Source organism: Talaromyces stipitatus, genomic scaffold (genome assembly GCF_000003125.1).
Source record: "Talaromyces stipitatus ATCC 10500 scf_1105507295555 genomic scaffold, whole genome shotgun sequence".
NCBI classification, from domain to species: domain Eukaryota; kingdom Fungi; phylum Ascomycota; class Eurotiomycetes; order Eurotiales; family Trichocomaceae; genus Talaromyces; species Talaromyces stipitatus.
In genome coordinates, this window is record NW_002990116.1 from 3,771,020 (window position 1) to 3,792,650 (window position 21,631).

At 45.8% G+C, this 21,631-nt stretch overlaps 12 protein-coding genes across 13 annotated transcripts; 5 read left to right on the plus strand and 7 right to left on the minus strand.

Annotated features, from left to right (window-relative positions):
* Window positions 1-563: 563 nt before the first annotated feature.
* On the minus strand, window positions 564-2,017 carry TSTA_124820 (uncharacterized protein). 2 transcript variants are annotated; one of them, XM_002482709.1, is made up of 4 exons: window positions 1,719-2,017; window positions 1,343-1,672; window positions 1,154-1,296; window positions 564-1,104 (listed from the first exon to the last, which is right to left on the minus strand). In XM_002482709.1, exons 1-4 carry the CDS (start codon window positions 1,878-1,880, stop codon window positions 630-632), a joined length of 1,110 nt encoding a protein of 369 aa, XP_002482754.1. In that variant the 5' UTR covers window positions 1,881-2,017; the 3' UTR covers window positions 564-629. The 2 variants fall into 2 exon arrangements, with proteins under 2 accessions (XP_002482754.1, XP_002482755.1); XM_002482710.1 differs by having other exon boundaries at window positions 1,343-2,017.
* A 302-nt stretch (window positions 2,018-2,319) lies between these two features.
* Window positions 2,320-3,177, minus strand: TSTA_124830 (uncharacterized protein). Its single transcript, XM_002482711.1, has 2 exons — window positions 2,720-3,177; window positions 2,320-2,664 (listed from the first exon to the last, which is right to left on the minus strand). Exons 1-2 carry the CDS (start codon window positions 3,120-3,122, stop codon window positions 2,324-2,326), a joined length of 744 nt encoding a protein of 247 aa, XP_002482756.1. The 5' UTR covers window positions 3,123-3,177; the 3' UTR covers window positions 2,320-2,323.
* Window positions 3,178-3,513: 336 nt separating this feature from the next.
* Window positions 3,514-4,822, minus strand: TSTA_124840 (iron-sulfur protein subunit of succinate dehydrogenase Sdh2, putative). Its single transcript, XM_002482712.1, has 3 exons — window positions 4,281-4,822; window positions 4,079-4,230; window positions 3,514-4,030 (listed from the first exon to the last, which is right to left on the minus strand). Exons 1-3 carry the CDS (start codon window positions 4,699-4,701, stop codon window positions 3,710-3,712), a joined length of 894 nt encoding a protein of 297 aa, XP_002482757.1. The 5' UTR covers window positions 4,702-4,822; the 3' UTR covers window positions 3,514-3,709.
* An 807-nt stretch (window positions 4,823-5,629) lies between these two features.
* TSTA_124850 (thioredoxin reductase, putative) lies at window positions 5,630-7,032 on the plus strand. The gene is made up of 3 exons (XM_002482713.1): window positions 5,630-5,887; window positions 5,937-6,728; window positions 6,775-7,032. The coding sequence occupies exons 1-3, from the start codon at window positions 5,659-5,661 to the stop codon at window positions 6,915-6,917; spliced, it is 1,164 nt and encodes a 387-aa protein (XP_002482758.1). The 5' UTR covers window positions 5,630-5,658; the 3' UTR covers window positions 6,918-7,032.
* On the minus strand, window positions 7,018-8,095 carry TSTA_124860 (NmrA-like family protein, putative; the record flags this gene model as incomplete). The annotated part of the gene is made up of 3 exons (XM_002482714.1): window positions 7,018-7,582; window positions 7,633-7,727; window positions 7,787-8,095. The coding sequence occupies 3 exons, from the start codon at window positions 8,093-8,095 to the stop codon at window positions 7,018-7,020; spliced, it is 969 nt and encodes a 322-aa protein (XP_002482759.1).
* Window positions 8,096-8,760: 665 nt separating this feature from the next.
* Window positions 8,761-9,626, plus strand: TSTA_124870 (riboflavin aldehyde-forming enzyme; the record flags this gene model as incomplete). Its single annotated transcript, XM_002482715.1, has 2 exons — window positions 8,761-9,194; window positions 9,248-9,626. The coding sequence occupies 2 exons, from the start codon at window positions 8,761-8,763 to the stop codon at window positions 9,624-9,626; spliced, it is 813 nt and encodes a 270-aa protein (XP_002482760.1).
* A 313-nt stretch (window positions 9,627-9,939) lies between these two features.
* On the plus strand, window positions 9,940-11,014 carry TSTA_124880 (uncharacterized protein; the record flags this gene model as incomplete). Its single annotated transcript, XM_002482716.1, has 2 exons — window positions 9,940-10,062; window positions 10,229-11,014. 2 exons carry the CDS (start codon window positions 9,940-9,942, stop codon window positions 11,012-11,014), a joined length of 909 nt encoding a protein of 302 aa, XP_002482761.1.
* A 380-nt stretch (window positions 11,015-11,394) lies between these two features.
* Window positions 11,395-13,129, minus strand: TSTA_124890 (molybdenum cofactor biosynthetic protein (CnxF), putative). The gene is made up of 3 exons (XM_002482717.1): window positions 12,887-13,129; window positions 12,613-12,826; window positions 11,395-12,558 (listed from the first exon to the last, which is right to left on the minus strand). Exons 1-3 carry the CDS (start codon window positions 13,104-13,106, stop codon window positions 11,577-11,579), a joined length of 1,416 nt encoding a protein of 471 aa, XP_002482762.1. The 5' UTR covers window positions 13,107-13,129; the 3' UTR covers window positions 11,395-11,576.
* A 360-nt stretch (window positions 13,130-13,489) lies between these two features.
* Window positions 13,490-14,844, minus strand: TSTA_124900 (nuclease PA3, putative; the record flags this gene model as incomplete). The annotated part of the gene is made up of 2 exons (XM_002482718.1): window positions 13,490-14,546; window positions 14,810-14,844. The coding sequence occupies 2 exons, from the start codon at window positions 14,842-14,844 to the stop codon at window positions 13,490-13,492; spliced, it is 1,092 nt and encodes a 363-aa protein (XP_002482763.1).
* Window positions 14,845-15,626: 782 nt separating this feature from the next.
* On the minus strand, window positions 15,627-17,424 carry TSTA_124910 (bromodomain-containing protein, putative; the record flags this gene model as incomplete). The annotated part of the gene is made up of 9 exons (XM_002482719.1): window positions 15,627-15,688; window positions 15,777-15,838; window positions 15,930-16,016; window positions 16,045-16,066; window positions 16,120-16,191; window positions 16,510-16,635; window positions 16,930-16,981; window positions 17,108-17,293; window positions 17,317-17,424. The coding sequence occupies 9 exons, from the start codon at window positions 17,422-17,424 to the stop codon at window positions 15,627-15,629; spliced, it is 777 nt and encodes a 258-aa protein (XP_002482764.1).
* A 497-nt stretch (window positions 17,425-17,921) lies between these two features.
* Window positions 17,922-19,788, plus strand: TSTA_124920 (uncharacterized protein; the record flags this gene model as incomplete). Its single annotated transcript, XM_002482720.1, has 7 exons — window positions 17,922-18,133; window positions 18,197-18,285; window positions 18,341-18,861; window positions 18,892-18,956; window positions 19,011-19,331; window positions 19,379-19,692; window positions 19,766-19,788. The coding sequence occupies 7 exons, from the start codon at window positions 17,922-17,924 to the stop codon at window positions 19,786-19,788; spliced, it is 1,545 nt and encodes a 514-aa protein (XP_002482765.1).
* A 484-nt stretch (window positions 19,789-20,272) lies between these two features.
* TSTA_124930 (uncharacterized protein) lies at window positions 20,273-21,382 on the plus strand (the record flags this gene model as incomplete). The annotated part of the gene is made up of 4 exons (XM_002482721.1): window positions 20,273-20,305; window positions 20,366-20,668; window positions 20,729-20,869; window positions 20,921-21,382. 4 exons carry the CDS (start codon window positions 20,273-20,275, stop codon window positions 21,380-21,382), a joined length of 939 nt encoding a protein of 312 aa, XP_002482766.1.
* Between the last annotated feature and the right edge of the window lie 249 nt (window positions 21,383-21,631).

A 21,631-nucleotide genomic window follows, 5' to 3' on the forward strand; every position in this document is an offset into this window, starting at 1 on the left:
GAGAAAGGTTACAGTCAGGCTACTCAGGCAATGTAGGTACTAACTAGCAGACTAACTCAAGCCCTAATACCCTATATACGGTTGGACCCTACTATAGTAACTATACCGACGAAGGCAGGACGGGGAACCCGGGATAATAAAAGGGCTTTGATATAAAGTAGTAAATCTTGTATTTGAAGAATTAGTTTCATACTACTCCATTTTATATGGGCTATGTGGCATGTGCTAGGGTATGAGACAATATATTGAATAGATTAATGGTGTCCAGGTGGCAAGTAACATGAGGTGCAAATCCCTGTCTTTCTGTTTTACTAGTTTCTCTTCCAAGAAGGTCCAGACTTTCTACCTAGGTAGATGGCGCATTCCTTCTAGAAATGTGGTAATTATTCTACTTGGCTAGTTTAATTTACCCAATCACGCCTTCTAGAATGTTGCTGTTGGCGTTTATTTACGCCGGGTATGAACCAGGGTCTTTTAGGGCTTCCATAACAGGAAATAGGGTAATCGAATCGATAGATTAGAAAATATCACGCCAAGATATTTGACATAAAACCTAAATTTCGCACTTTTATACGTATTCATTGTTCAATAGATCTCGCTTAATCCTGTGTAAAACAAACTAAGCAACATCACAAAATTTCATCAGCGTCAGATCGAAACTCTTCCGTCACAGCAAACGTTCTCGTTTCCCGAATGATTTGTGACTGGCTCGTCGCACTAGCTGCATCCCAATCTGGCGATGGTCTCGATGCCGAAACGTATGTTTCGCTAGCTATTGAATTCTTATTCTCCGGGCGTTGTGCGCTTGATCCAGTCAAACTGTGCAGCGGGATTGAGCGTTGTTTGGACGAGGCAATATGAGAGCCGTATGCGTATCGGTTCTGGGATTTGTATTGATAACTTCCAGTCAACGCGTCAAGACGCATACCACTAGATCGCAGACTGTCTAGGAACGGTTTGAATTGCGCTGAGCATGCGGTGATTATGCTCGAGCATAGAACGAGTTGGTTTGTGACTGATACAGACCAAGTTGCATAGGTGACGTCGGGGTCATGGAAGGTTTTGTTTAGGACGACTATTTGAGCGATTGCAGCAGCAACGACACTGCGTACCTAGTTAGAGAAGTTCTCGAAGATTGATGAAGAATATTTACAATATTCGGAGACCGAAAACAAACCCAATCGTCAGCTTCCTTTTCAGCTTAGTCTGTATCCGGGCGATTATCACAATAGTTTGCGATATAATGACAATCTCGGAGACTATGTTTGATATGCCAAAGAAATTCTGCCATGATTGCTACTCGAAATTAGCAACTGAGTTTCCACATTTGAGAGAAACCCACCCGATCATAGCATTTCCCAGTCAAATAATCCCACGTTGGCAAAGGTTGACACTGAAACGCAACCGTGATAACAGACACAACTCCCCAAATCGACAAGAGAATAATGATGACCAACGCAATTCGACGATCCAGGGGAGCAGCAGTTATACTCCGAACGAACATGACGTATGATACCTTTGAACTTGCGAGACTGACAATACTCAAAATCCCAGCTGCGTACTGACTCTTCATGACAGTTGTGACTTGGTCATCAGTCAGGGTCCCGATATGTTCGCCATATCCGTTCGCTGTAGCGGTTGAAGTTGCGATTCCTTGGGCGATATCAAATACCTGTAGGTTTAGCATCCGAGTGTAGATCTCCGAAAGTAACACTCACAGTAGAAAGAATAATCACATAGTCATCCTTGGTAAATTTACGGTATATCCACAATTTCGTCCCCAGTCTTGTCATGATCCCCAGTACTGCAACAACCAGAAGGAACCAACAGATAACATTTATCGCGGGCAACCAGGTATCACCTGTAAACCGAGTAGTCATCGTTGAATCTCAATCTGTATAATTCTGTAGAGTTTGACTCGCTGAAATGAAGCATACGGCACCCTTTTTATCCATCGTCTTGTTCGCTTCAAATATGTCTGCTGCAGGCTGAGGAATATTTTACAACAACTGCGCGCAACACTCGTATTGTAGCATCACACAACTTTTTTACAACGGATCCCTGTCTAGTACTATGCCCAGTCAAACCCCCCATGTCAATGTTGTATTTTGCAATTCAAATTGGCCTCGGAAGCTCCGGGGATATCGGAATAGCGCGATATATCACAATTTTGCGGCGCAGGAGGGACGAACCCCTGCAATATATTTTACCTGATAAGACCGCCATGGGCATAAACGATTGGATATCCAATAAGCCATTTTCTATGCTAATTATTTCAAAGCTCAGATAAGTTACAACAAGAAAAAGAAAAGAGAAATGTCTACTAATTCAAATCCTTAAACCATGGCGTGACAGTCTCGCCAACGACAAACTTGCCCCCAACAGGCCGCCACATCACAGCATGTTCGACCGGGAGCATTATTTTCTTGTATTCTTCCCATTCCGCTTGTTGTCCTTGGTTGTAATCTTCGTGCATTTTGATACTGACATTGTTCGATCCGTACGTCAGAAACCCGACGCTATGGTATAATGAGTATCCGAAGGGGGACGCATCGAGCCATGATTCGAGACCGAGTTGGTCGGCTTTTCTGAGGCCCCATTTCATGATTGCGCGGCCTATGCCTTTGCGTTGGTATTCAGGTAAGGTGAAGATGATGTTCAGATCTGACTCGTCAGCTGGCACGAAGAAGGCAAAGTAGGAGAAAGGAGTAGAGAATACATGAATGAGGCTTTTGACCCATCACAACCCGAGGCTTCTCAAAAGCATGCATCGCCCTCGTAGCAAACTCCCTCCCAACTCCCTCTGGATACCAAACGGCCTCTTCCTCCTCCAGACTGTGACCATCAAACGGATTGCGTTCGTAAAAATACCATTTTGCGCCTCCAACCATCTCACCGGTCTCGTCGTCAATGACCTTGAGCCAGATCAATTCTGGGTATGATGCTTTGTATTCCTCGCGCTGGCCGTTGCTAGCTGCGAGGAGACTGGCTTCGCGGTCGTTGTTGAGGATAGGGAAGAAGATGCGCAGGATTCCTTGAGGGGGAGTTTCGAAGCATGTCCATAGGACTTTCATGAGGTCGTGCAAATCCCCGTCTTGGGCGATTTGGATTGTGAATTGCATTTTATTTTTTTATTTTTTGTTGATCTTCTCTCGGATCGTTATTTGATTAGTGGTCAGTAGAAAGGGCTTGTAGTAGGCGGGTTGAATATTGCATTTATACATGACGAAGCATACTCGATTACCGTCCATGGACATTTTACCCTTGACCTTACGTATGTATGTATGTCAAACGATATTAATTTATTTTGCTTTGTTAAGTTACGTACATACCACCATGCAACATGGTGTCTAGATCGACCCAAGGATGTAGTCTTCCTCTAAATTGATAGATTAATATGTCAAATGTAACCAAACTCGACCAGGGTTATTCAGCGGAGCTGTAACGTGCAGAAGTGGCGTGCATTATTTATGATAGTGTCCTTGAACGAGGAATGATGCCCGAAGACGAGTTGAACAAATATTCGAGCAGTTATAGAATCAGCTCTATTCTTCTCTCCATAACATTACACAACCGGAGAAAAGGCATGCTGTCAAGGAGACGGGCGTCCCGTTCGTCCGTCAATTGACACTACAACAAAACAAAGAAATGCGAATTGTCAATTGATCAATTTATACAATATGTTTAAACAGTACATAAAAGATTTTATCTAAAACGCCATCATCTTCTTGATCTCAGCAATTGCCTTACCGGGGTTAAGACCCTTGGGACATGTCCTCGAGCAGTTGAGGATAGTATGGCATCGGTAGACGCTCATACTGTTATTAAGAGCCGCCTTGCGCTCTTCGGTCTTCTCGTCACGGGAATCGGCCAACCAACGGTATGACTGCAACAGAATGGCGGGACCGAGATACTCTTCGCTGTTCCACCAGTAGGATGGGCAGGAGGTAGAGCAGCAGGCACAAAGGATACATTCGTAGAGACCGTCGAGTTTGCGACGCTCTTCGATCGATTGACGGTTCTCAAGGCCCTATCCAGAGTCAATTTTTGATAAGATGATAGATAGAGGGGTACGTACATCTTCAGTCTTGGTATCTCGCTGAAGATATGGCTTAATGGATTTGTATTGTTTGTAGAAATGGGTCAAGTCGGGAACCAAATCCTTAACAACGTAGGTGTGTGGGAGTGGGTAGATGCGAGATTCCTTGGTGGTATCGGTAGGGATACGGCCTGCTTCATTAGCGTCGAAAGCTTTATTTGTATTGAGAGATTGCACATACACAAACAAGCCAAAGTATTCACACCATCGATGTTCATAGCACAACTTCCACAAATACCCTCACGGCAGCTTCGGCGGAAAGTCAACGTAGGGTCAACCTCATTCTTGATCCGAATCAACGCATCCAGCATCATAGGACCGGTCTTGTTCAGGTCAAGAGTATAGCTCTGCATACGAGGCTTCTCGGACGGAGTATCGGGATCCCAGCGGTAGACATGGAACGTCTTGGTGCGAGGAGTGGCGGAAGGAGCAGGATCCTTGACGGTGGAGGTTTGCGATTCGGGCACAAATTTGCTGCTGCTCGAGGTGGCTTCGCTGACCTTGGAGATGGGATCGACGGTGGCATAGGAGCGGGCGAAGACGGAGGAGGTGAACAATGGCCTGGAGGTGGCCAACAGGCGAGTGGTGCGAAGGGCGGCCATGGTAGCGATTGGATTTACGATAGATGGACGCGATACTGTGACTATCACTCAATCAAGAGCGTAGCAGCAGCTGGAGAGCGGAGAGTGAAATGATCGCAGAAGAGAGAGGTATGAAGTCAAAGTCGAGTGCCTCGCTTTCTTGTTAGCCTACTCTCCTCAAGCCGAGGGCCCGTTGCCGAAAAGCAGCTGTCGCACCACGTGACACTCTCTTTCCGCCAATCAGAGTAGCCCTAATTGCAAGCGCTCGGAGACTTACGGCAATCAGATGGTCACGTGATGTACATCATCACGGGGATCAGGAGACTAACCTAAACAAGCTAGTCTGTATATCCACCAATCAGAATCGATCAATTTCAATCCTTCTTCTCTCCATCTTGGTGTCTACAAGGAATTCTGTGATATTCTGCTGATCGACATGCGCTCTGACATCAATTCTGCGGTGGGATTGCAGAGTTACGAATGCACTCTGCATAATAGTCATCAACCAGAATAAGATGCTGAATATGCGACTGTAGATCTTCCGCTCCGACTGGGGGTTTGTCTTCAGTCTGCATGTCCAAGACCTCGATCTACACATGATACGAGCATCACTCTCGTATCTGTCAGATCGTGGCTACCTGAAGCTGCACGAACTCAGAACTTTATTCCTACGCTCGGAGGATCGTCATTGATTCTTGAATTATATCGATCTCTCGATTGTTACACGGGCTGGATTGTTTTCGAACAAATGGCCGAAATGGTACGAACGACGCACAACTGCATCCTCTATTCTGCGAACTATCATTATGCAGCCTGAATTTTAAGCGACGGGAACGGAAGTAAGGGATCTCACGGAGAAGCGACGATCTTGTACAAGGCTTCCTGAGGCATACGTGACGAACACCCCTATAAATCCCACCTTCCTTCCGTCGATTTCATGAAGTCTCTGTCACCAATACTATCGGCTCTTCGTGCGACATGGCTTCCTTCAACCTCCTTTCACTACTCCTATTGAGCATCATCAGCCTTGCTATTGCGGCTCCTGTCGTCTCGACTGACTACGATGTCATCGTGATCGGTGGTGGTCCTGCCGGTCTCAGTGCTACAAGTGGTCTATCTCGAGTCAAGCGGAAGACCTTGATGCTAGACTCGGGTGTCTACCGCAATGATCCTACAAGACATATGCACGATGTCATAGGGAATGATGGTGAGTTCTCAGTTCGCTTTGGATCTGTGACATGTAACTTATATCTTAGGTACGGTTCCGTCTGTGTTTAGAGAGCTTGCCCGGGAGCAAATCTCGAGATACAACGAGACCACTACTATGAAAAATGCAACCGTCACATCTGTCTTCTCAGTCAATAACGGATCTTACTACAGAGCAATTGTCTCAGATGGCGAGGAATACACTGCTCGACGAATTGTGCTCGGTACTGGAATGAAAGACATACTTCCCATCACTCCAGGTGTGGCAGAGGGATGGGGTAAGGGCATTTATTGGTGTCCCTGGTGCGATGGCTACGAGCACCGTGGCCAATCATTCGGTATCTTGGGCAGTCTCAGTGATGTAATGGGTAGTGTGATCGAAGTATGGACTCTCAACCAGGATATCGTTGCTTTCGTCAATGGTACAAACACACCAGAACAACAAGGCGCGCTAGCAGCCAAGTATCCCCATTGGGAAGCACAACTCAAAGCTTATAACGTCACCCTCAACAACGAAACCATTCTATCCATCGACCGTCTTCAAGACGGCAGTACAAATAACGACACCGCCCAGGATCTAGAATTTGATCTCTTTCGTGTCAATCTTGCCGACGGGTCTGTCATTGAACGGGGTGCTTTTATCACGAATTTCCCAGATGATCAGTATTCCACTCTGCCGAGAGCGCTCAACCTGACAATGGACGGTACAAAGATCAAGGTCGGAACGAATATGAAGACTAGCGACAACGGCATTTATGCAATTGGAGACGCCAATAGCGATGGAGCCACTAATGTGCCACATGCTATGTTTAGTGGGAAGCGTGCTGCGGTCTACATTCATGGTGAGTTTTTGTCTCTCTAGTATCATGCGTATACTTACTGTTGTAGTCGAGCTGAGCCGTCTGGAATCACTTTCAGCTGTTGGAAAAAGAGGATTGTCCAAGAAGGGCCTTGAAGAGGAGGCCAATGAGTTGATTGGCGATCACTTGGAGGCGATGTTGAAGAGGGCTCAAGAACTGTCTACTACTTGACTGGGATGACAGCATTCGGACCATCTCCTTAGTAATTTACACGACGGCCATGCCCCAAAAAAAAAAACTTTATTACTCTACTAATAATCACTACTACATACTATTTCCCATTGCGATGCTCCTTCTTCAACGTAGCCTCATACTGAGCCTTATCAATATAATTCTGATGCCACGTATAATCCCGATTTTCCGTCAAAAGCTCCCGAATCAACTGACTCCCCGTCTTGGGCTCTCTACCCAAAACCTCCCTCATCAACGGATTTTTCAAATCTGCATCCCCTTTCGCAATACCCTCAAACCAAGAAATCCGCTGCTGCCAAAACGACTCGGGTTTTTTGCCGATGTCGTTTTCGGTATGGTATTTGATATACTCTTCTGGAGAAACCAGTTGCAATTTCACATTTCGACCGGTTGTCTCGTTGATGATTTTAATTATCTCCCCGCCGGTCAGGGGTTCGTTAGCGGTAAGCAGGATGATTTCATTCTCGTGTCCTCCTTTTAGGAGCAGTTTGGCGTTTGCTTCGCCTAGTTCGTCGCGAGAGGTATATGTAATCACCCCGTCGGAAGGGAGGATGATTGTTTCGATTGTTGGGTACCATTGCAGGAAGAGTGGGAATGCGTCGGCGTAGATGCCTTCGCGGATGGAGGTGTATGTTATTCCTGCTCTGTATCATGATTTAGTATAAACTCTGCACAACTTTGTTGAAGGACATACTCTTTCAGCATCTTCTCAGTCTCCAAATGTGCTTGTTGAACAGACATCTTCGAGTCTGAGCCGAGACCACCGAATGCGAGAGATGTATACCATACCTGAGTTCTCATAGTCAGCGTCCTTCTCTTTCAGTCCGAATTAAGGAAAGGGAACGTACATGTCTCACGCCAACCCTCTTCGCAGCCTCGATAACATTCCGATGCTGCACCGTCCGTCGCGCATTATCGAATGTATTCGTACTCACGAAATACAGATTCTCAACATCTGCGAATGCTGCCTCTAGTGTTGCGGGGTCGTCGAAGTTAGCGAGTCGGAATGTGATTCCGGCTTTTTCGAATTGGGCACGACTGGCTTCGTTGGAAGAAGCAGCGGCATAGTCGGATGAGGGAAGATGGTTGGAGAGGTGTTTGAGGACTTGGCTGCCGAGACCGCCTGTGGCGCCTGTTATGAGGTATTTGAGAGTCATTTTGATGTTGATTACAAGAATACCTAGGTACGGGACTACTGTATTGAAAAGAAATTGTTGGGCTTCGACATTATTTATATACATCTTGAATTCAGGACATGCTTCGATTTGACAGCTATTAGTAACTATTCCGCATCTCCGACTAGCATAATGCTATCCCTGCAACTATTCCAGCTGCCATTATTTCTATTATACAATATCATGAACTCGAGTCCACAACAATTGTAATGAAAGGCATAGTCTTCACCAAGACGTAAAAAGAAGAAATTGAAGCAGCGGAGAAATGACTAAGATATCCGCCACTCCGCAATTCCGCCGATTTCCAGCTTCTGATTGGCTAGCCCCTGAATCTTGCGCTTATCTCCTCTTCTTATCCATTCTAATTCCAGCCTTCATGATCGTTCAATCTGTATGAATTGTGGCATCTACAAGAGGAGAGAAGTATGCGACAGTGATGCGGTAGTCGCATAGGTATTGCGACCAGCATCAGAGTCAAAAGAGACGAATCTATTGGTGGGCTCTACATATTAAGTCCCCAGGTGGAGAGCCTTGGAGTTTTGGAGTCTTGGACACCAGGCATCGCTATTCTGTGCTCTCTAATAAGCTCCTTCTCCAGCTTATTCCTACAATATCTCTCGCACCATCGCAGATTCCGTCCAGACAGAATGACAGACGACCAAAACCCCGAGTCGGTTGAATTGTCGCCTGTTCAGCCTCCACAGACAACAAATATTCCTCGGCGCAAACCTGTACCCGCCACAAACAGAGTGTCCCGTGTCGAACGGACCACCACTACCACTACTACCACTGGAGACGAACAAACCCATGAACTACAATCGCAAAGTATAGCTTCAGACCCAGATAAGGATTTGGCAGTTGAGTCGCAGACAGTCAACAGTGGCTCCCGCCGAAGATGGTTTATATTGTTTGCTTGGTGTTTGGCTGTCATTGATCGGGTGCGTCTTGGCCCCTTGGAAAAGTACTTGCCTTCAGATCAACGAAAGCGTCGGTATGTAATTGCTGGAATAATCGCTGGGACGATAATAGCCTTGTTGGCGATTATTATTGGGGTTACTGTCAGCGTCTTGACAAATTCAGAGTAAGTCTTTCCTTGTCTGTCATTTAGAAACGAAGCTAATTTCTGAATTATAGCCAAAATCTCCCTTTACCAACTTCACATGGAGGCCCATATAGTGGTGATCTTACCTATTACGGCCCTGCTCTAGGGGCATGTGGTATTACCTCCTCAGACTCAGACAGTATCTGCGCTGTATCACACATCATCTTCGACGCTGTACAAACCGGGTCAAATCCCAATGCAAATCCACTATGTGGATTGAAAATGCGGCTTCGAAGAAATGAGCACAGCGTTGATGTTACTGTAGTCGACCGCTGTGTTGGTTGCAAAGCCACTGATATTGATACCACGACCTCGGTGTTTGGGAAATTGGCTGATATTGATCAGGGGCGTGTGAATGTTGAATGGGCTTGGTTGGAAAGTTCACCTGTGAATGTTTCAAGCATTGCCTAATGGTGGGGAGGGGATATGACATTGTTTCCTCTCAGTGTGCTTTGTGTGTGGAACTCTTCACACAATTGTCTTTTTGTTTCTTTGACTTTCTTCATGATACCCCTTTGACTACTCAATGCTAATTTAATCTTTGTTTTGACTAATGACCTCTCTCAATCACTCGATTCTCATAAACTTGGATACAGGACTGCAAACAGACAAGAATCACATCTCGAGTCTTTGTCAACCGAGAACCCCTCCTTGCTCATCTCCCTGCTTGGTTTACGCTTCTTCTCTGTGGGTTAGCCGACGTTGGTTTCCTTTTGGACTGAAAATGCCTGTACAAAGACCACTGAAATTCGAAACACGCCATCAAAATGGAACTATTACACAGGTACCCAGCCTGTTTGGCTGGGACACGACACTGGAGGATTTAAAAAATCCTGCCGTGAGAGAGGTACTTGAATCAACAGAGACCAGGAACTTCATCGAACTACCTAATCTCAAAGTGTCCTGCTCACAACTTTATTATTTCCTGCTGTTTCGCCCGCCAATTCTGCTTATCGATTACCATATACACAGTCAACAGGTTAATAATGCATCCACCCTTGACGAGGCTACAGACCTATTTGCTAGCGGTCTTCGATAAATGGCTCTTAGACGCCTCAGATGTGATCCAAGAAGCCTCCGGAAAGACGTACGAGCGCTTGCAGTCATCTGCCCTGGGCCTCTCTGGCCTGCACGACGGGTCTTGCTATTTCTCCCATCTTTCCTTACATGAGAAAGGCAAAAATCGTCCAACCGTCATCTTTGAGTCGGTCCAAATTGACAAAAGTGACCCTGCGGCGGCTCCGAGAAGTCAATATATCTACAATAAGGCTGCAAACTGGTTTCGAGAATCTTCAGGATCCCTCAAACTTGCTATTATTGCCTGCTTGAGCCAAGAAGATCCGGTGGCGCCGTGGGGTGCCCCTTCAGCTCTCACTTCGACATCAAAGAGCTGTGACTGGGGCCTGTCAGCACAAGAAATCGTGTCGTGGCCTCTTGATTCCATTATAGCTCATATCCACTACCTAGATCTACAACAGTCTACCTCCCGAACTGATCTCGACATTTATTGCTTGACCTCCTCTTATCGATCTCACCAGGGCTATGCCGAGCGGGTGTTTCACGCCTCGTTCCTACCTGGTGGCGAACTGGCCCGTTTCGTCGAGTTCGCGTCGTCAGATTTCAGTTTGTCTCGTGTTTTTCCTGAGCTTCGCACCACCCGAGTCAACGATCAAGTGGCAGAGAAGTTGAGGGTGCCAGCCTCCGCCTTACACTTATTACATCCTCAAGCCCTTAGGGAGGATCGATTTGCGCAGGCGCAAAATGTGGCTCGCGCCGCTAAGCGTAGAGTCACGGGGTGATTCGGGCTATGGCATACGAGTTCGCTAACGGGTTATTATTTCTATTCGGGGAGGGTGCTAGTACTTATTATTGGAATAACAATGTGTATTCGGCAGGCGTTCGCTACTGTGTTACTCTGAAGTAATGGGACGATGATTGGTATCTAGGGAAGGCTCTAGTGCTCTTTGATTCTTTGGATAGTGGAACCATTATTAGTATGCAGGGAAGCCTGCTCTACTTTATTTGTCATGACTAGGGAACGATGATTGATATTCAGAGTCTCCCCAACTTCATTATTATTCCCGAGTATCAGTAGCCATAAATTGTGTTTAGGAAACCCTCCAGTAATTTATGATTCTTAATTAGTGTAATGATGATTTGAATTCACAGAGCCCTCAGGTATTTCATGCCTCTCCTTCAATAGAAAGGCATTTGTTTTGGGAGACCTCCTGAGCTATTTTCATATTATTCCAGTACTGTTAACAGTTTATTTCGTGTCAAGTACAGCATAGAGTGATCTATACCTATCCACAGTGTATGACAATACTCACTGGTCTAAAGTCCTGCTTATTATGATGAAGGTCAATATTCTGGCCACTCCGGATCAACTTCTGCCTTCCACGCTTTGAGTCCACCGCGAATATCGCCAATAAAACGTCTCCCATCCTGATCAAACCCTAGTTGTCTCAGTTTCTGGACAGCTAATTGCGAGTCATTGCCCATACGACAGACGAAGTATATCGGGTCCGTGGAATCGGTAGATGTTAATTCCGGTGGTAGCAGTGAACGCAGAGTTTCCTTTGGATCCTTGTTATCAAAGGTTCTGTCTTGCAGAATTTGAGTGATTGGGATATTTATGCTGTTTTCTAGATTGCATATACCGAACTGAACTGGATCCCGAACATCGATCAAGCTGTATTTCTTCGAGTCGTATATAGGTTCAAATTCGCGTACAGAAACGCGTTCATCTTTGGAGAGTACTTGTGGGAACCTTGCAGAACCACAGAATTGAACATAGTCTGTTGATCCTGACTGGAGAGTTGATAATGTGATGGTTGGTTCTGATGAGCACACAGCACAATTCGTGCGTCGGCCTCTTAGACGAATTGTGCGGAATGGAGGGTTGCTGTATGCGGAAAATATATGTAGAGAAGGGCGATCATCACTACTTTGATCGACAGACTTTACGAGGACTTTGATGGTTTCTAGGGCTTGTAAAACCCCCATAGTACCGACTACCGGTCCGAGGATACCCCCATCCGCGCAGCTGACGACGGTATCTGCTGGAGGTGGCTTGGGGAAAACACATCGATAACATGGACCACCCGATAGGTCACCGGGTGGTTTCGGTGGGTTGTTCAAGACCATGAGTTGTCCATCTGTTCTTAAAGCTGACGCTGTGACTAGTGGTTTGCCGAGAAGAACAGCAGTGTCCGATATCAGATATCGAGTGGCCGGGTTATCGGTGCAATCGAGAATGATGTCGTAATTTTGGAATATGCCAGGTGCATTTTGAGGGGATAAATGCTCACGGTGAGCACAATATTTCGGATGAGGGTTTAATCTATTAAATCATATTAGCCCTCGTTTCTTCCAACTCCGCGTCATGCCATCTGACTCTTCCAGATACTCAATCGCACTATCAACTTTATATTTTCCGACATTCTTCGTACGGTGTAAAACTTGGCGATGAAGATTCGAAGCCTCAACCGTGTCTCCATCCACCATACCGACTGTACCAACCCCAGCTCCTGCAAGATATAATGCTGCAGGACAGCCCAAACCACCTGCACCGACTAATAGAACTGAAGCGGATCGAAGTTTGAGTTGACCTAACATTAGACGTTAGCAACTATACATCACAATAGAAAGAACAAGTGAGCGATTCTAACCGGGAAGCCCGATTTGGGACACAATCATCTGCCGCCCATATCGCTGGTATTCTTCTGCTGAAAGAGGCCATTTGCGCTCGGAATGTTTGCTGGACGTCGGTGCGGATGCCCCGCGCAGCCTCTCAGCTGCTTCGAGTTCTTCCTTCAGTGCTGCAAGCTGCGATTCTGTGGCGGTAATTTGCGCTCGTATGGCGGTGCATTTTGTATCGATATCCTCCATATTTTAAAGACTGTGATGCCGATATCATTAAATTGAGCGAGGTGAAGCTGTAAAAGTCTTGAGCGGAATGACTCCGCAGCCCCACGTGGCGGTGGCCTGAGGGTTCAGGCCCACAACGGGCTCCATTCTTCTGTGAAAGTTCTGCCATCCTTTTACATCAACCTTTATACGACATTCGAAAGCTTCAACATGATTGCTTTTACAGGGTGCGATATATCATCAACTTCCAGAAGTGTTTCCGGAGTATCCTATTCATTCATTTCATGATCCAACTTTTACCACGACAATTCCGAAAATGCTAACTTGAGACACTTTTCAACAAATAATCAAGGATGGTCGACATCTTGTCGAATCGGCTATTTACAAATACCCCAGTTTGGATACTAATGTCTGTGCATGCATCCGTATCCAGCTGCAGCCCTCTTCTTTTTCTGCTCACTCAAGGGAATGGGAGGAGGCAAGAAACTGCGACCAGACAGATCAACATCCTTCTTCTTAATCATGGTTTCTCCATCACGTTTGCGCTTGGCAATATGAGCTGAATAGATGCTGTTCAACCAATTGGCGAGTCTGTAGCCACCTTTTGCAATCTGCAGCTCAATGGTTGGAATGACACTGTTGTAGTAATCCGGATACAAATCACCCTGTTGCAACGCCGCGACACCATTGGGCATGACCACAGAGCATACAAAGGCATTCGCATCGCTGGCCCAGGTTGTGGCAGAAGTGATAGGATCAGAGATATCGTCGCCCTTGATCCAGTTTGCAGCCACGCTCTTGTAACTGCCGCTGTCAATCTGACTAATCAGCTCGTTGGCCCATGTCTGCGCATCGGATAGCGTCGAACCGCCAACCAGCTTTTGCGGGATGTACGTGTCCCAATCTGAATGCAGATTGTCGCTGTCGTAGCCGTCAAAAGTGACAGTGATTTCGTTTCCACCTCTGTCTAGCGCTTCGTCATGCAGGGGTTGTGTGACGTCGCCAAGAAAGTGGACAAGAAACTTGAGAGCCTCGGCCGTGTTTGCCTTACTAAGACGGCCATCTCCAACACGTTGTGTGTAGTTAGCGATGGCGGAGACCGAGCAGCCCGAGGAGCCGCAGTCTCGCTCATAGTCTACGTTGCAGCTGGTGGGAGGGCTGTCCTCGGCATCGATGAAATGCAAGGGAGCGGACCACTTGCCAGCGGAAGTAGAACGATAGCTATCGGCCCACGATGCGATGTTGGCTAGATATGAGTCTGAGGTATCACCCAAGACGCCCTTGGCCCAGGTTGCTGTAGCATCGTCTAGGTAGTTTTGGGCAATGTAGGCGACTGTGGCATGGCCGAGAGTACCCCAGGCTTGGACACCATTGAGGGTGGCCAGGCCGAGTAGGACGGAACGAGAATCGAACATTTCCAGATTGGATCGATGCCTTGAAATCTTGGAAACAACAGTCGTTCTGAGCGAATTTGGTACAGAGTAAATCTCCGGAGATTCTTCAGACGGCGGCAATATCATGGAATTTATATGAACAAACCCTTGCAGCTAAGAAACAAGACTTGCCGGGGAAATTAGAAGACTTGGCAAGATAGCACGATGCCAGATAATGTCGTCGTATTGGCATCGCATCAAAATAACCTTAACTATGATCAAACAAGGAGAATTACTGTAGATCAGATCGTTATCTCGTTCTCTGGCGAATAAAATCCCCAAACAACCGACCTAAACAGCCCGCCTTGTCCCGCGGATGTAACCATTTGAGCCCCAATCAGACTCACGTGCAGGGTTTTATTGATAGCATTCGATAAACACCACGCTTTCTTCATGCAGGTTAAAATTGTGTGTAAATTGTGGTATATCCGGAGGTCGCCGTCTCGGTGAATGGCGAATATAATTTCTTCAATTCAAAGCGGATGTTCTGAAGATGCGCATATACCGAGGTATGCGCGGGATATTCGATTCTCAACTTCCAGCAAGGATATTGTTGAATTCGGCCACGGAGGAATATAACCATCTATTTGTTTCCGTCTTCGAATAAACGTGGTTGAATTTCGTGAATGCTACCTCGGTGAATCTGTAGAAATTACAAGATTCCCAGTTGTAGGACCTGACGAAAAATCGTGATTTGTGCATAGAATGACATAAACCATTGCCGGAATGAAGTGAGCCATTGATTCTAGGTTTGTATCACAACAGAAATGCGCAGTGTATCTTCAACTCGGACATGCATACTCACTGATTTCTCAAGGTTGATTTCTGCGTTGGCTTTGATGTGTGAGATTCGATTTCCGGAATGGCTGCTTAACGTTCCTCGTCATTCTATCGAATGGCGTTTTAGAAATCGCTACTCTTTATCCAGCTGTCACTAAGGACAAGTTCCAACATTCGAAAAATCTGAACCCGCTCTTCTTGAAGCTCAATCTGATCATAGCGGTGAACATGATATTAGGAATCATATAGATGATTTCGTGAGACAGGAACGCAAAAAATGTATGATCCATTCAACTCGTATAAAGATTGTAGAGAGGAACATGCTTCTTTATACTGTTACTCGACGAGGATCTCCAAGGTCCTCATCCCGTGCTACATAGTGGTTGGGTACTGCTTCCTGACGGTTATTAGCTTATTATTACCCCACTGGCTACTATTTATTCAGCAAGGTGTCTACGGTATTGAGGCCAACTCCTACAGTGAACATTGATCACGTGGTATGCCAAGCCCTCATCCTTCCAGTACCAAGGTATAATATCACTGAGATGATATTGCATTGAGTCATATCTCTAAGGAAGTTTGGCTTAGTGGATTGCTCTATATAATTGGTATTTCCAGTTCAGCTTCTGACTTCGACAACCTCCACTCCCACCCAATTTCTGGGTCCCACACATCAGCTGCCCTCGATTTGCGACTGTCTGGAAAACCAACGATATAGCTATGACAGTATGAGCAGCGTGACTGACCATCCCAGCAATTGCACAGTTGCTAGCACAAAGCAGAGTTAGCTATTGCGGGTGTGATAAATTGGGAAGGCTTACATTCACGCTTGCTTGGATGCTTGACAGATATCATTACGCTCGTCTTTGTGCAAAGTCCAGTAGTAGTCCGAGCTAAGACGAATCTCAGGTAATTTCTCCATCACCAAAAATATAGCCTCCAGGAAGAGGGTCACCGTTGTCTTGCTCCGATTTTCTCCAGTTGATCAGAGTTGGAGTGTATTTGCATTCACCCTGCGTTAGGGTAGTCAAGGCGGGAATTTACTCTTCGAGTATCTGGCTAAATCGACTGATGCTTAAAGATGCTTCACGTCAAGTTCGCAAATTCAGAGCCAACGTATGGTATTCTCGCCATAATCAGATCACGCAAAAAATAAAAGGAATAGGGTGGCACAAACCGCATGTAAATTTTCATGAAGGCAGATTCCATACTGTTGACACATTCAAATAGACCCCATGCTTCCGTAAGTCTCGGGTCGTCCTTGTAGTTCTCAGCATTCGACTGGCTATTGTGTTCGCTAAGCTTTCCGACGATCTTCCAGTCATTGGCAGACTGATCTTCTGCAGTATCGAATGAGATCACTTGGTCGATCCAAGATGGAAGATCGAAAAACATTCGCTCTTATTTGCTCTTTTTGATGAATCAAACAGTGAGAGGTTCGTATATCCACGAGCAGAACGACAGAGATGGCAGAGAAGAGGTGGCAAACAAAAGTTCTCTATCACGTGGAACCATTTCAACAAAGTTGCAGCGCAATGAACAAGGAGGATCGTTGTAAGTTGACTTTGCTTAGCATGGCTGAGTATACACCTACGTAAAACCACCGTGGACATGTGAGAGAATCGACGTACAAGTAGTAGAACCGCCTTGTATACCTAGGTGACTAGGTCCTTGCACAGCAGCCTAACCCGAACAAGATCCAACTCGGAATCAATGTCATCATTCATCAAGCAAGCTAATCCATTCTGGAATCTCCTTGAGAAGGCTCCACAGGTATCTTTCTAGCTTGGATGCACACTTTGTATATACCGTTGTTGCATCGTTATACCGCTGATATTTACTAAAGATGAGCTTAAGACCGTCGACAAGGCCCCTTGGTGTAGCATATTTGTCATGTTCCAATCTTTCTTCCATGGTGGACAAATCCATTGGCGTTTCTATGACATTGTAATAGTCAGGGACTTCATCTTTGTTGACCGTGGCGCGGTTCACGCGCTAGTGCGTCCGCTTCTGAAGACCAGCCAGTTTCCGAATGGCAGCAATAGAGAGCGGGTCGATTGGAGTGACGAGTTGGCCCATTCCTCAGGTGGTGAATTGCTCACATGGCTTTTGCTCAAAAGACGCATTTTAGCCCGAACGGCTTCTTTCTGCTTAAGAAGTAAACGGCCTGGCTCGAGATATCATACTTTGGGGAGCACTGTGCATTGCATCGGTGTTGCTCCTTCGTCATCCTTAATGTATCCCATTCAAATCGACTTGTCAAGAGTAATCTCTTTGGTAAACCCCTTCTTTCTGAAAATGCCCGGTTGCATTACGCATAATTGTCGGCTATGTTAGAAAATGCATCACAGGAAAGTAGCTTTGACATAATCCTTCAAGTGGTTCATCAGGTGTGCTCCGTATCCTTTTACCTCCTGATCAGAAGAGACCGCGCAAAAGACGATTTCGGCAAACTTGCGATCCCGGAATTCGCGATATGCTATTCCGCCAATGATCTCCGAGGACTTTTGACAATGGCCATCGATAAATGAGCTCGATCGTAGACGAGATGTGCAATGTAATCTTTGGCATTTTCGACAGCTGTTTTGAAACAGGCATTTTGAACCTGTAGGCTGTAAGAATAATGGTGCTGTCTCTGGAGTCATCGCCGTTGACGACGCCGAATTCGGCCCATTTAAGGTTGAATTTGCAAGCCAACGACCAGAAAATATTTAGCGTCTGCGGAATCACAATTTGTAAGAAGTCCGGGCTTCAAAGTCAGCAACGACACAAAAGAGCCGGAATAACCACAGAACTTTACTACCATCACATGAGTCTCGAAATTGCATATATCTTGTATTTCCTGGTTATATTATTCATCCGAAAATGGATGACGACTTCTCCGATATAAAAATACAGCAAATACGCCCATCCACTGCCTTTACTTCATGCACATCGTGCCGCAGCAAAAAGCGAAAATGTGACAGAAGGCTGCCGGCTTGCGCCCGGTGCCTAAAGTGAGACAATTCCACCTTCAGAATTATATACTTGCGATAGCGATAGGTGATATTCTAACTTGGTTCAGTAATCGACAGCCATGTTGGTATGCCGACCCGCGTGTAACGCCGTTGGGAAGTCCAGAGCTATTACATCTCGGACAAGGAAGCCCAGGGACGTCTATCCTGAATGAAGCAACAAGGCTTTTGGATGAGCATTCAATCAGCCCGCTTCTTGTCATTGAAAGTTACACCCATCATATCCATCACTGGTTACCGGTCATCGATCTCCATCGAATGACCAAACGATTGGATCCCTCATGCATGGCTAAATCAGATGCGGAGCTTGCTAGTCTACTTCTATGCATTTATCTAGCCACGCAACGATCCTCAACGGATATACGAGAACAGACCCATATGCAGACACTATACACCCAGTCACAGAAGATCTTTTCTCTCTTGCAGACCATAAACCGATTCTCCATTGACGCGATTCAATGCGGTATATTGCTGGCAATTTACCAAATCGGCGCTGGTCTACTTCCAGATGCTTATGTTACATTATCGACAACGATAGGCTTGGCTCGAGTAAGTCGGCTTCTAGACTGCCATAATAAGACTACCGGTGGATACAGTAATCACGAGGCGAGAGTCGTTTGGTGGGCCATATTTTTTCTAGATCGGTAGGGCTTATCCTCTCCTAATCATATCTTAGACTGATTCTTTAACCCCTGCAGTGTCCTTGCGCTAGCATCATTACCGAATAATCTTCCTCTACTAATGGAACAGCCACGAAACTATGGAGATCTTCCGGATATGCAATGCTTTCGAGTCTCTTCGGAAAGCGCTGAGAACGGACCATATGACTATTTTTATGGAGAGATACAAGCTGCATACTTGGCCGGACAGACTTTACAATACATAAAATGCCCCAATTACTTTGAGGATACTTATTTCGAAGATAACAATACTCAGTTAATGGCGAATCTTGGCAGTATGTTCGAAAAGGCCCCTGGATCCTGGAGGCCGTTCTGTAGTGCAATAGCTCTACTACTTACGTGAGTTATCAACATTACGACATGCTAAGCGGCACAACTTTACAAAGTTCCGCAATCGAACTCCAATTTGCGAAATTGACGAAGAATCCCCAAGATGCCAAAGCCACGGAATCATGTCTTCAGGGAGTATCGACCCTTTTAAAGATCACAACCGACATCACAAGGAATTATCTCGAGGACAAAGACGTGAAATTCGCCAACGGCATCGTCCCCATCGCAAGTGTCGTATCGAATCACCATTCTTTGGTGGCTATATGTCGGCAAAGGGAGATTGATCGTATAGCAACAATGGAGAAATTGGATGAGTTGATCGTCTTTAGGGACGCATTGCAAAAGAATAGAGAGCTGTGGGGTCTGGCTGGTACGTTGATCGTTTCTCTGCTGTCCACCGGAATACTGAGGAACCCTGACATGAATCGTAGACAAATATATAGAAGATTTGACAGGACGAATTTAATGAAGATTCAAGTCCTGCAGTGCATATTAGAATTGAAACCAACTGCTAGACATCTGGACATAGAAGAAGTATGAAGAATTCCAGAAGCTCCCTTTTTATATGGTTACCAATCGGGCTAGCCTGAAGAGACGTCCGCTAGCGCGATATTTATCCAGGGCGGTTTTGCACCGCACTGTTTCATGAAGTTCCATACATCGATAAAAAAGCATCACTCGGCGCGGAGAGAGTATTCGTCATGTCGAGAACTTATTGGAAATGTATAGGATGCTTATGTGCTCATATTAGAAATCAATGATGAGAGCGGAAACCCCCCGTCTATACACCTAACATCTATGTCTGGAAACAAGTATATAACGGAGAATATTTCTAGTCGCTGTTCGATTTTGTAAATCAACAATCTCAAATCATTTAAAAATTATACCAAACAAACCAAAGGCTACCACCCAGAGCACTTCTATCACCCTGGAAACTTGAAACTTCGAAAATGTCTTCATATAAGAACGTCGCTCTTGTTGGAGTACGTACCCTCCTCCCATTAGACCAACGAAGATACACCCCTAACATCATCAATTAATAGGCAAGCGGAAGCGTCGGCCGGTCCGTTTTAAACGGACTACTCTCCTCCCCAACCGACTTCAAAATCACAATCCTTGTCCGAGAAGGATCTACCTCCAAGATCACCCAAGAAGGCCATGCCGCTATCAAGGTCCTTCGCGGCGACTTTAACGATGACTCCTTCCTCAAGGGCACGCTGGAAGGGCAAGATGCACTTGTTATTTCCCTAGATGTGACACCAGATACTCTTATATTGCAGAACAGATTGGTGGATGTCGCTGCCGCTGTTGGGGTTAAGCGAATCATTCCTAGCGAATACGGAAGTGTGAGTAAATGGCTAGGAAAAAATTGAAGGATGCAAGGACTAACAGATTTATAAATGCAGGATACTACCAATCCCAAGATTTTGGAAGCTGTTCCCATATTCCAAGGAAAAGTGGACGCCGTGAAGCACCTTGAAAGTATTGCCGCCAAGAGTCCTGCTACCAGCTGGACTGCTATTGTCAACGGCCCCTTTTTGGACTGGGTAAGGAATGCGCCGTTCAAAACCGAACGTATTTGTGACTGACGGCTCTAGGGCATGGAACGGAACGTCTTCGGCTTCAACCCCTCAAAGCGTACAGCAACATTGTACGACAGCGGCACCACCAAATTTGATTCCATAAACATCACGTCTTTGGGAGCTGTTGTCAGCGGCATTCTCACAAAACCAGACAGTTTCAAAAACAGATATGCTTTCGTTTCCGACTTCACCATCTCCCAGAACGATATCTTCGAAGCATTGCTCAAGACCACCAGGACTTCTCGGGAAGACTGGAAGATTACCCATCGCATAACGCAGGATCTTCAGAAGGAAGGGTTTGAGAAGATTGGAAAGGGTGATTTCAGTGGTGCATTAGATTTGATCTTTGCGGCTCTTTTCCGTGCCGGGCTTGGATCGGATTATTCTGCTACACACAAACTTGATAATGTGACGGTGGGACTTGCACAAACTGCTGATTTGGTTGCTACTGTGGAGACTGTCTTGGGTAGAAAGTGATCTGTAATTTACCATTCTCGCATGGTGCGAATTGATAGTGGATTCTAACTGAATGCGAATTACTTCATGTTGAACATTTTTTCAGTCTTGATAGATCCCGACAACCACAAGACTGTCTTTTTCCCTAGCAACCATCGACCATAGCTGCTGTTCTGTTGCCTCAAGAGAAAATAGAGTACCTGGATAGACTAGGAGCAAATGTGCTGTGGGGCCTGGTATTACAATCTCCACTGGGTTAAAAGATGTATT